Raw genomic sequence first — 12,829 nt, 5'->3', positions numbered from 1 at the left:
TACAAAAACAGCTTCTGCGGGGCGATAGTGTAAGATACAAGGTAATGGAGCCTTTTATACATTGTCGTGTTTCTTTAGAAATAAACAATGGACAAATGGAGTCTTTAAACGTCTCAGATGTAAAGTTATTCACTGTCAAAGTGACTCAAAAATGAATGGGAGTCAATGGGATGCTAACAGCAGGTGATGGCTTGGTTAGCAATGGCAGCCCCTAGGGGTGGAACGCTTTCCGAGCGCTAGATTACCCCCTTGGTCAAAACAGTCAGAGTAAAAGAGCTAACAAGCTAAAAATGTAAATATGAACTCATATGTACACATAATTATATAATAACCTTTGTGAGAGATGTGCATTAGTTTTCTCGCTGTGCAAAAAATATTTCGCGGTTGTGATGAAATCTTCCTCTATTTTGTAAGAGGTGAGCGATGAGAAAATTCTTGCTAATGCTAACGCATTTGGCGGGCTTGTGATGACCATAGGACCATGGGTGATGACGCGTTTTAATGGTCGTCAGCATCTTAAATCCTAATTATTATGTTTATTTTTTAAATGTAAATGTATGTACATTTATAACACTATACTTTGTATTATATTACCTTTGCATCAAATTAAAAAAACTAGTTAGCTGCTGTGAGGTGTGGCTAGGTGACTATAAGTTGGTATCTTTCTCTCTTCTGACTGCTGTTATCAATCTATTTTCCCCTCTCTTTTTAAAGTTGTGAAAACACTATTTTCATTTAGCGAGTTGAGCAAATGGTAACTGTATTTTGCTGTTGAGCAAATTGCCCGACCTAAACATTTTGTGGGCGGGGCCAAGTTCGGCTGGCATCCAGGCTAACAACTTCCACTTCTGAGAAACAAATGCACAATTACAAATTACATTAAATACATATTAATTTGATAAAATCACTAATATTTTTTAAATTAATGAATCCCCTGACATGCTCTGAGGCCCCACACTTTGAAAATCCCTGTACTACAGTATATCAGTATCAGTGGCGGCTGGTCTGTCAGAGGGAAAGCTCATTTTCGGCCAATTGTCTTATTTATTTAAAAGTAAATTCTGCCCTACGTTCCTTTTCAAGAAAATGTTTTTTTACCCTGTGAATGAATGAACGATCTAAACAAATATTAAACTCTGTAAAACTGAAACAAGGAATGTGGTGTATAATTGTGTGAAATGTATGATGAAAATGAAGAAATTTCGCCAAGCAAATATCAAAGAAATAGGTTGCAGCAGTTTTTATTTCGACTGAACTTGAGAAATTCGCGATGGGACTGAGCGCGAATAGCTTCAGTGATTCCTTATAGTACAGAATCGCTGTCAGTCAAAAGGAGATGCAGACCCTCCAATCATCACGCAAAAGCTCGGAGTCCGGGCCAGCCCACTCCCCATTCACTCCCAGAGACGCTGAGCGTCCGTGGGCGGGACATAATCGCACCGTTTATCCAATGACCGTCTAGTTTCGAAGCGCTGAAAAAAACCGTTCAAAGCAGCCCCATTGAAGTCAATGGACGCTGGGCTTCAATAGGGAAATGCACTGTGACGCTGTGCGGGAATGTATGAGAAGGAAATCGAGTCAGCCGACCTGCTATATGTAACTGATTCTGAACAAGCTCGTCTTTGAGATGAACGTTTTCTAACGCATTTTTAGTCAATGCAATGTTAATATAATAGTACATATTTGACCATTAATTTTGGGACATTATAAGGGAAGCCGAGCTTCCCTTGCAGTCTTAAAGAAATCGCCACTGATCAGTATGCTGTATTTCAAAAATATCAATGTGAGTACATATGAAGGCATTCTTCACTCTTTCAATCAGTTTTTCGTTGCATACATTGAAATAACGGGAAATATCTGGTGTGAGTAGTAGTAGTCAAAATGTAGAAGTTTATTGTAGCAGAATTATAATGCAAATATACAAACTACTATGCTATACAAAAAAAACAACAACAATAATAACTGTGCAAAAGTCCCTCTCCAGCTCAAACTAGAGATAATCTGAGGCACCTTGGTTAAAAAAAAAAATGTAGCTGCAACATTCAGAAATGTTTTTACAGTGTTTTGCAGTGATATGATGTACCTGAAAGAATATTCTTTAATCTGTAAAAAAAAAAAAAAATTCTTGGTGTTTAGAACAAATGTCAATTTTACTGAGATTTCATGTGGTTAACATTTCTTTGATCACATAAACAATCTGGCAAATTATGTACAGGCCAATTTAGGAAAGTGCTGCTTTTTAACCCACAAATGATAAAACACAAAAAGGATTTGCAAATGATGCACTACTTGTTAAAGTCAGTAAATGTGATACAGATCAGAAAATGATAATAGTGTTGAATTTTCACTTGTGGAATCTCTTGCTGGAGTTCTTGGCATGGTCAATGAGCAGCTGACAGGGGGTGAACTGGTTACCATAAACCTCTTCAAAGCGCTTCATCTTCTGGACAAGTTTGTCTGCTCCGAATGAATCCACAAAGCGGAATGGCCCTGAAATGTGGGGAAAAAAGTAGGTTGCCAAAGTTAACTTAGCAAATCCTTAATAATCCCCAGGCACAATGCGGTATGCCTCAGGGTTAAGTGCTAGGCCCGCATCAGTTACGATAAATCATTTTAATTACAAGGTGTGTAATGTGTGTTACCTCCCAAGCAAGGCGGGAAGCCAAGTCCAAACACGGCTCCGATGTCTCCCTGCACAGGGTCGGGCAGAATGCCTTCCTCTAGACACAGTACGGCCTCGTTCACAAATCGAGACACGAGTCTGTACTGAATATCCTCATCGGCGGAGCTAAAGAGCGACAGAGGGAAATATGAAGGGGGTTTTGAGGTAAATCAAGGTTTAGGGTGCTACAATCTGTGACGTTAATCATGTAAACCAACTTACACAGCAGGGGGCGCTGTAAGCTTGAAGCTCTTAAAAATCTCTTCGGCTCCTGAATTCACACTCTTTTCTTTTGACTTGGCTCCATACACGTAACAACCCTTTCCAGACTTGCGCCCTGAAGTGCACATACACATGCAATAACAATCTGAATTTGAATGTGACCAGAATAGTTTGACTTTTTTTGCTCTAGTTTCTCACATTTAAATCATCAGACAAATACACATTCATTTTTGGGTGAAGTATCCCTTTAACTTGCTATCAATGTTTTGTAAGACCGACAATTTTGACAATTCATGAAGTTAAAAGCTGTAAGTAGTTTAACAGATGTACCTTTGAACCCCTTTTGGACCATCATCTTCAAGACCTCAACATTTCCTCCTCCGAATCGTGTTCCAAAAGCCTTGCCAAGATCCTCGGCAACATGAGCCCCCACGTCAATACCGACCTCGTCAGCAAGTGTCGCCACGCCGACAGGAAACCCGAATCCTGTTGTCAGGGAATCCAGTTTCTTGGGCCCAACTCCTTCCTGCAACCAAAGTGATGAGACAGGAAGATTACAGTTGGCTCATAGAATAAAAATAGTTTTGAACAAACAGTCAAATTAAATTATTGAATAGAAAATGTAATTATATTGTCTGGTTTTTAACAAAGACACCTTTTATCCACAAGCAAGCAATTTTTAAAACACTTTTAACACCATGTCAGCATCAAGGCTATCTTCATGGCGAGAACAACAGTGTATTATTCACACAATTAACAAGTTAATCCCAAACTAACACCAGTTAATCCCTGAGTAAAAATTGTCTATTTACATTAAAACAGTGCAGTCCAGTAAACTATGTTTAATATTCATTGGAGTCTGACAAAGAAAGGCATGACGGTGGTATATATTCACCCTTCTTATCCACAAACAAGCAAACTTGAGTCTCTAATTAGAATAAATAAATGCATTTTTTTGCATGCACCAGCTATTCAAACCTATAGGAATTTACCTGGAGTGCACGAATGGCCTCGGCTAACATAGGTCCCAGACAGCGAGTGGTGTAAAATCCCGGACCATCCTGTTGAATTATATACACAGTCACTCACTAATGCCTGATGAATGCTGAAAACATGCAACAGGACATGTTCTTACCCCCACCACTATGATGACCTTCCCCTGTTTAAGCCCCATGGCCACAGCAGATGCTGTTGTGTCTTTGGAGGTTTTATCTGTGGTGATGATTTCCAGCAGTTGCATTTTATCCACCGGAGAGAAATAATGCATCCCGATCACCTACACAACACACATGTAGTTCAGCAGAAAGACTTTAGCAATAAAGCACTCCTTCAGAACTGACTAATGACAATTAAAAGGAGCACACATGCGCACCTTTTCAGGTCTCCTGCTGGCTGCTGCGATGTCTTTAATCGGCAGAGCGGATGTGTTGGTGGCAAAGACACAGTGAGGAGGAATCACCTGTGCAGAGGACAGGTATGGTCACTAGTGTATACATCTTGAAATTTACCAGCACAGCTATATAATCACACACACACAAAGCTGAACTTACAGCCTCAACCTCCTTCAGCACTTTATGTTTGATTGACAGGTCTTCAAACACGGCCTCGATGACCATATCCACATTCTCAAAACCACGGTAGTCCAGCTGTCCAGACAGCAAGGACATAATCCCATCTCTCTCAAACGTTGTCAGACTCTTCTTTTTTGTTTTGTCATTAAGCCTGAGAAAGAAATGTTTATATTTTTTTTAGATCAAATATTAAATGTTAAGAATTGTTTAATATTAAGAATTAAACGTTTATATATATATATATATATATATATATATATATATATATATATATATATATATATATATATATATATATATATGTATATATGTTTTCCCATGTTCAACTTAAATGAAATAATGGGTTTAAAATTAACATATTTGTCAGCGCCAATAGCCTTGTGCCGACATATAGCGCAGCCCGAGTTCGATTTCCCAGCTCGAGGTCCTTTGCCGATCCCCTTCCCCTCTTTCTCCAACCTACACTTTCCTATCATAATCTCTACTGTACTATCCAATAAAGGCACAAAAAAGACATAAAATAAAATGTTAAAATATTAACTATATTCCAACATTTACCTTATATAAAAAATTAAGTAATCTATTGAAAATAAATATTATCAAGAAAAAAAAAACATTACAAACTATTTTATCAAGAAAAAAAAAAAAGAAAAATTATATATATATATATATATATATATATATATATATATATATATATATATATTTACAAATAAATGTATATTGAATGCACTTACAAAGGGACCTTTCTAGCCAAAATATCTAGAAAAAAATTATTTACAATAGACATTTCCATGATTTTCCAGGCTTAGAATTCACAATTTTAAAAAGAAATCCCTGATATTTCCAGGCTTGGCATTACTGTGGCAATACTTATCATAAGAGGAGACCTTTAATAGTTTGTTATTTGTATTTATTTTTATGTTTAAATTTGAACAGAGTAATTTCATGGCGGTCTATGGACCACAGCACTGACATCTGGTGGCCCTCAGCGCTAATTGTTCCTTTCTAATGTCGTGGAGTGCAGCGCCCTCTGCTGCCGCACACTATAACCTGCAGCTGATGTCGCTAAGTCAAGAGGGTTTGAAAAACAAACTGCCCTGTATTTTGTATATTATATATATCATGATTATGTACATCTCTGTGTGCTACACCAACCCTTTGTACACCTGTTGTTGACCTCTGGCAAGTCCTTCCTGTGTCGTGTCCTTTAGGATGGTAGACACACCCTTTTCTACCGTTACCTGGGCGACACCTGCTCCCATAAGCCCCGCCCCTAGGACAGCCAGCTTTCTAAAAAAAAAAGTACAATCAGTTATTACACCTATGTCCTGATGACATCATATCACTAAGCCCCTCCCAACAGACGTACTTCACATCTCTCTCAGGGCGCCCAAAGTGGTTCTTTTTGCATGCCACCTGACCATGATACAGACCAATCAGAGCTCGGGACTCTGATGTCATCGCCAGCTTGCCGAAGTTCTAGAAAACAGACAAGAGGAGCAGCATTAATCAATTATGCTGATTATTAACTGTAAAAACCTGTAAATCCTAACATAGGGAATAAAAGTAAAAAAAAAAAAAAGTTGACATTTGTGCCCTGAGAGTAAGATACAATTCTGATGCTTGTAATGTAAAAAAATTTGATGTTTATAACAGTATAGGATATACTTACATAAAATACATATAAATATTGTTGTCACTCTATATCTCCCAATAATGTCTTTGTGAGATATTTAAATGCTTAGTTTTATGATCAAATTTCTATTGCTTTTATAGTGGGTGTCAAAACAGAATGCAATGCAATGATGATTGAGAGATGAACAAATGTATGTTCCTCAAAAGCATGATGGATCATATTTGATACTCACATAGTTTTTCTAAAAAATATATATATTGTTTTATGGATGATCAAATAAAGGTGCTTCAGTAGTGTAAGCGTTTATCTTGAAATATTTCTAACAATATAAAAGTTCTTACATTTATTCTATAAAAATCAGTAAAGATTGCAAAGCATAAAACATACAAAACAGTATAAACTATCAATCTGACAACAGAAGGCATGTATTAGATTGTGTGCAACAGGTTTTTCAGCAAAGTTTTGCTTGTGTTGTTCATTTAGAGGCCTTTACATTTCAAATATGATACAGTAGACTTAAACTTAGTGAAAATCTGACAGGGTTAAACTTAGTGAAAATCTGATCGGATGTGCCACGTTCATGAGGGGATCATACTGACCTGAGATTCAGTCTGATATCCAGCAGCGTTTCCGTTCTCAACGCCTGTCTGGACACACTAAAAACACACAAAAACTTGTGAGTTCATGAGCGCCTGAGTGTATGTGTGCCTGTGCGTGCGTGCGTTTACCTCTATAATCTTCAGTGGCGCAGGATAAAGCCCTTTACTCTGTTTCATGACTTTACTGTGGACAGTTTTGTAGATCTGTTTCCTGACCGGCGGCAGACCCATAATAAAATCCTGCACCTCTGGAAAAAACAGATTATAAAACAATGAAAAAGCCTTTAATAATCAGACAAGTCGAGAGTCTGCCTTATCTCATCTTGACACTGATGTGTTTGTCTTACTCTGCATGAGTCCTTTCTTCTTTTCCACTGAGACTTTTTTACCAGCGAGACCTTTAGCAAAATCAACAGCCACTTCCTCCAGATACTCAATGGTCCTCTCTTCTGGACTCTTCAGTCCTGGACCTGCCACATAAAACACCAACACGTTACAGGGGTCCAATTCTGTACCTGTGCAGCTTTTCATCTGTCCTCTGAAGTCCACTTCAAAAGCTAGTCAAGGGTTCTTGCATCCGTTTTTTCATGACAATTTTCCCTTTTTAATCAACCAGACTGTTGTTGCTAATGAACCTTTTTTAAAGTCCTCCTGCATTCAATCATGTTATCCCTTAAAACTCATATTTGATAATCAAATATGTTTTTATATCTGTGAAAATGTCATAATGCCTTAGATTAGCTTAAATATAACTCTATAACCTTGATTTATTTAGTTGAATTTAATTTGAACTAAAACTGAAATACAAGTAAATGAAAGATCCTATGCTTTGCTTTAATTTATTTGTATTTTAATACAACTTAATTTAGTTGGCAACATTTCTCATTTTCATTAAAATGAATATTATAATATTTTTGTTACTTTTTTTGTCATTTATATTTTCTTAAATTTCAGCAATTAAAGTAGTTAATGTTACAGTATGCCTAGTTACTATTTTTAACTTTATAATTTTTTTAAAACAATAATTTTCCATGATATCAGCCCCTTCAATATACTCACATGATCATTTGTGATAGAGGGACTGTTTATTTATTATAATAATTGAATAAATCACCCAGAGGATCCACCAGCTGATGTACAAGCCCCATTTTTTTGGCTTTTTCTGGCCTTATGTTCCTGCCGGTCAGCATCATATCAAACGCAGCGGGAAGGCCAACCTAAGACACACAAACATCATTATGAAACCCTTCATATGTTCGTCTACATATGAGTGGTTAGGGAGTGTTAGTAAAGTCCTCACCATTTTGGGCAGCCTCTGAGTCCCTCCCGCCCCCGGCAGCAGTCCCAGCATCACCTCTGGGGTGCCCAGAATCGTCTTCTTACTCTTAGTGGCCAGACGGTACTGACATGCAATGGCAAACTGAAAGAACAAGAAAATGAGTGGGTGAATTTAAAGGAAGGTTTATGGTCTCATATAATATTATAAAAAAAAGAAGTATTGTATTTCGCCAGATTTTATAGCGTAAACATATTCAATCATGAATTAGAACCGTTTCAAGGGGATGCCAGGTGTGCAAAAAACTACATAAATAAATAACCAGAATATTCGAATCCTAAAATCGAATACCCATCAAAAGAATATTTGATTTCTAAGTTTTTCATCTAATATTTAGATTTTATAGCCTGACAAGCCAGACTCACATCAAGATGTTTGGTCTGGAAACTCACCATTGACAGCTCATAAACGGTTGTCTTTCAAACTCCCTCTGCACGCGATAGGATAGCGCTACAACCAACCAGAGCAACAAAGGTGAAGCAGAGCTCGTTGACAGATTAAACATTTGCCGTATCCGGTCGGCAAAACTCAGAACACATCTTCCCTTTTTAAGAATGACTTCAGTGCTGCTCTTTGTTCTTTTCTCAGAGAAAAGCTTAACTCCAAGTCTTCCAGAGTCGCGGTCAAAACTGATTCGAAAGACCACCGTTCGCCAGTTTCTGTGTTTACTAGAAGCACGCAAACGCACCGCCGCCCGCCGACTCTATACACGATGTGATTGGCCCGACCAGAGTTTGGCGTTTACAGCTCAGAAGTGTATTGAGAGTTGCTAGACGACACTCGCGGCAGATTAGATTTGCTGCCGCTAGGGTGCGTCTAGATTTCTAGGCTATAGCTTTTATAGAATGAAATTTAGATTTTATTTTATTTAATATTTTATAATATATACATTTTTTACCGATAAATATTATCAGTTTTAGTTAACAATAACATTGCTGTTCACACAGTTAAAGGCATCTCACAGGTGATTTAATGGCTTATTAAAAACAAAAGAGTGAAATGATACAGGTGAATAAATAAACACATGTGCTGACCTCCAATCCGCCGCCCAGACAGGAGCCGTTAATAGCCGCCACAATAGGGATGGGGGATTTCTCAATCTGGTCAAACATCTTCTGTCCTTCATGTGACAGTGATGTCACTTCCTCCGCTGTGCTGCAGGCCTGAATCATACTGAAAGATGAAGATAATGATGAATACGAGTCTCTATAAATGGTCCAAGCGATCTGCGTGTGTGAGTGTGTGTGTGTTTGGTACTTTATGTCGGCTCCTGCGATGAAGCATCCTGGCTTTCTGGATATGAGGACTGCGCTCTTCACTGCTGAATTCCCCCAAATCTCATTCATCACCTCCGCCATCTCTGCCTGCATCTGCTTGGACAGAGTATTCACCTACAAAACACAATAATTATATACCATCTCAGTTCAAAACATTTAGAGTCATTAATAATTTCTGAAAGAAGTCTCCTGCTCACTAATTCTTTGACGAATAAAAAGTTCAACAGCATTTATTCGAAAAATAAATATTTTGTAAATTGATGCATTTTTTTACTGTCACTTTTAGTCAATATAAAGCATCCTTGCTGAATAGAAGTATTAATTTCTTTAACTCTTTTCCCGCCAAACACAGAAATTTCCGTTATTTGAGAGAAAACAGTTCGCCGCCAGAAAGATGCAGTAAAACAAGCGATCGTATGCAAGAATGTAAAATAATGTGATTATCAACATTAATCATCATATAAATCAAAACTATCTAATGTTACTGAATGAAATGTGGACCAGGACGAGCTCTAGGACTGTGCAAGCATTAGGAGTGTTGATGGACTCAATCTCCTCCACCTGTGTTTATCATAGCTCTGAATCCTGATGTAGTCTGAAAAAAAAACGTGTGTAATACAGTTCGTAGATTGGAAGGAAGGAGGCGGGAACTGGCAAACGTTTAACAACTTTTATTAAATAAACAAAACTCACGGACGACTGCCCACACACACATAATAAAACGTAAACAAAACATAACATAAATCCAGGCCTGGTCCTCTCTTCGCTCCTCCTTTTATGCTCCCGTCACTTGGCCGCGAGACGAGACCGGTGTGTCGCGCAGCTGGCACTCATTACCACTCGTCACCGGCCCGCTCTCGCGGTCCCTCGCCCCGCTGCTTGCCACAACGTGATTTTCTCAGCTTTTAGTTCAAATTGTTGCTTTTTTTTATTAAACTTACCCATTGTGTTGATAAAAAAGGAACGCATGATTTTTTTGTTTAAAAGAAGAGGGTCAGCTCTTTCTTTTGATAAACTGCATGGCCAGATATATTTATAAAACAAAATATTCTATGGGCTATTACATTTTTGTGAAAATGGTCAAAAACACTGGCGGTGGCTGGCAACTTTTTTTAAACATTGAGGAGAGAGTTAAAAACAATCTTATCCCTAACTTTTGAACAATAAACAATTTGATAAAACTTTTAAATCAGTAAAAAGTGGCATTATTACAATCATGTGAAAACAGAACGCACCTTTGAGTTTGGATCATCGATTCGCACCACAGCAACATTATCCTTGACTTCATAACTGACATGAGTGCGAGCTGCAGACAGAGACAAAGGAGTGATTAAGCATATTAAACATATTTCTATTCATCAATTCTGTTTTTAATAGTTACCCAGCACAGCTGATGATGTGGATAGACTTCTCTGTCCATGACCTATGACCCAACACATAATAAACATGATCACACATGTCTAAAGTTCTTTGGGAAAGTCCTTCAAAACACATAGAGGTCATTTCCTTTCAACAAAGAAATATTTATGAATATTGTAACTGTAAAAGGATGGTTTGTGTTTAGGATTAAACAAGTGATTAACTAACTCTTATTCTGTACCTTATATAATAAAATGCAGCTGTAAATAAAATACAATAAAATAGTACATAAGAAACAACCTGTGTTATGTTAATACCTCTGAATAAACTCTGGTAATTTTTTTTTGGCCCAAACAGATTATAATCAATATTTTATAGATTATATTACAGTATAAATTGTAAGATCAATATGTTGTACTTCACATGGCAGTCTTAAAGATAATATGTGACCCTGGACCACAAAACCAGTCATAAATCTCATGAAATTTATACATCATATAAAATCTGAATAAATAAGCTTTCCATTTTTTTTTTTTTTGATCATGTATGGTTTGTTAGAACTAGTGTTTGTTTGATAGGACAATATTTGGCAGAGATACAACTGTTGTAAAATCTGGAATCTGAGGGTGAAAAAAAAGGAAATATTGAGAAAATCACCTTTAAAGTTGTCCAAATTAAATATTTAGCAATGCATATTACTACTAATAATAAAGTGGAGATATTTACAGTAGGAAATTAACTAAATCTCTTAATGGAACATGATCTTTATTTAATATCCTAATGATTCATGGCAATAAAGAAAAATCTAATTATTTTGACCCATACAATGTATTGTTGTTGGCATTGCCACAAATATAACCGTGAGACTTATGACTGTATTTGTGCTCCAAGGTCAAATTTAGACCCAAATGTGGGTGTCTGTTGGAATGCAGAGGTGGCACATTGGAGACACACATTACTTCTGCCCCGCCCCAGTTCCCTCGTAAAGCCCAAAGCCCCACCTGTCTCATTCACATAACCAAACACACACCGCATGCGAGTACATGTGACTGCGTGTGTCCAGCAGGTCATAGGAAGTTAAAATAATCCTAAAAAAATCATTAACTTACAACAAACATTCAACAAATACACATCAATATACAATAAATATTCTAACTGTAATAAATATGAAATATAATTGCAATATAGCTGTTAATTACACAGGTTTAAATTATTTTAGCTTTTTATTAATGCTTCTATTAATACGATTATTGACTATTGATGCTACATGTAACATATAATTTAAAAAAAAGCATAATATTATTTCCCATTTTTCATTATGCAATGTTATATACATGTTATATGTTACAAATGTTACATGTTGAGTGTTTTTAAAATGAAATAAAAGAATATGAGAAACATTGTGTCCTGCGAAACCATAGTCACTTTTACATTTGCTAAATAGCCAGATTTACACAGAATAATTCCTGATACAGAAACTTTTGTAGAATGCTTTACCCCAGGAGGCAAAAATCTATGTGTAGTAAAACTGTGCATTATCAATCAATGTAAATAACAGAGCGTCTTTTAAACTGTTTAAAGGTGCATCTGTATTCATTTTGTATGATTTTAAAGACACACACCAACTGGAAGCACAGTTGGATGGTCACGCCCATGTCATTACAACTAATTTTATATTACTAATCACGTGAATATAGTTATAATTTAACATGTTATAAATTACACCATTATTACTGTAATTTATATTTGCTCAACTGTGACCCACTGACCTGAACTTTAAAAACTAGGTGAAAGTTCATTCATGCAGGTCTCCTCATTCAACCTCTTCTAACTGCACTTAAAAAGCGCTAATATATAAGAGATATAGAAGACTATTATATAAATGCACAATATATGTTTATGATATAAGTTTGTCACCTGTGACAGTTTTCGCTGCTGTACAGCAGCGCCGCAAAAACAGCAGTCTCGCGCTCGCCATCCTTCTCAAAACGACGTCAGCGTCAGTGCGCGTGTACGCACCGGTACGCACTTACAAGCTCGTGCCCCTGTAGCCGCCATTTAGGTTGCCATTTTAACGCCTTTAAATAAAACCATATCGTCCCCCTTTAAGTGGATATAATAACGTTTTGTATCCATTTCTTTTTGTGTATTGATGTGAATAAAA

The 12,829-nt window shown here is 36.9% G+C and overlaps 1 protein-coding gene across 1 annotated transcript; it reads right to left on the bottom strand.

Moving 5' to 3' along the window:
* Window positions 1–1,870: 1,870 nt before the first annotated feature.
* Window positions 1,871–12,700, bottom strand: hadhaa (hydroxyacyl-CoA dehydrogenase trifunctional multienzyme complex subunit alpha a). The gene is made up of 20 exons (XM_067418141.1): window positions 12,583–12,700; window positions 10,688–10,729; window positions 10,542–10,612; window positions 9,287–9,420; window positions 9,064–9,202; window positions 7,994–8,113; window positions 7,808–7,910; window positions 7,041–7,163; window positions 6,823–6,941; window positions 6,694–6,750; window positions 5,828–5,937; window positions 5,614–5,748; window positions 4,435–4,606; window positions 4,257–4,343; window positions 4,020–4,160; window positions 3,877–3,945; window positions 3,215–3,410; window positions 2,885–2,999; window positions 2,643–2,788; window positions 1,871–2,490 (listed from the first exon to the last, which is right to left on the bottom strand). Exons 1-20 carry the CDS (start codon window positions 12,641–12,643, stop codon window positions 2,345–2,347), a joined length of 2,286 nt encoding a protein of 761 aa, XP_067274242.1. The 5' UTR covers window positions 12,644–12,700; the 3' UTR covers window positions 1,871–2,344.
* Window positions 12,701–12,829: the final 129 nt, after the last annotated feature.

This window comes from Pseudorasbora parva, chromosome 15, assembly GCF_024679245.1.
Source record: "Pseudorasbora parva isolate DD20220531a chromosome 15, ASM2467924v1, whole genome shotgun sequence".
NCBI classification, from domain to species: Eukaryota; Metazoa; Chordata; class Actinopteri; order Cypriniformes; family Gobionidae; genus Pseudorasbora; species Pseudorasbora parva.
The sequence above is the reverse complement of the archived record's forward strand: the minus strand, read 5'-3'. Positions and strand labels throughout refer to the sequence as shown.

Coding starts and splice junctions, on each gene's coding strand:
- hadhaa (XM_067418141.1), bottom strand. CDS start 12,643: ATGGCGAGCGCGAGACTGCTGTTTTTGCGGCGCTGCTGTACAGCAGCG. Junction 4,607..5,613: donor CAACAACAGGTGTACAAAGG/GTTGGTGTAGCA, acceptor TTTCTTTCTCAG/GCTTAATGACAAAACAAAAA. Junction 4,161..4,256: donor CCAGCAGGAGACCTGAAAAG/GTGCGCATGTGT, acceptor TGTGTTGTGTAG/GTGATCGGGATGCATTATTT.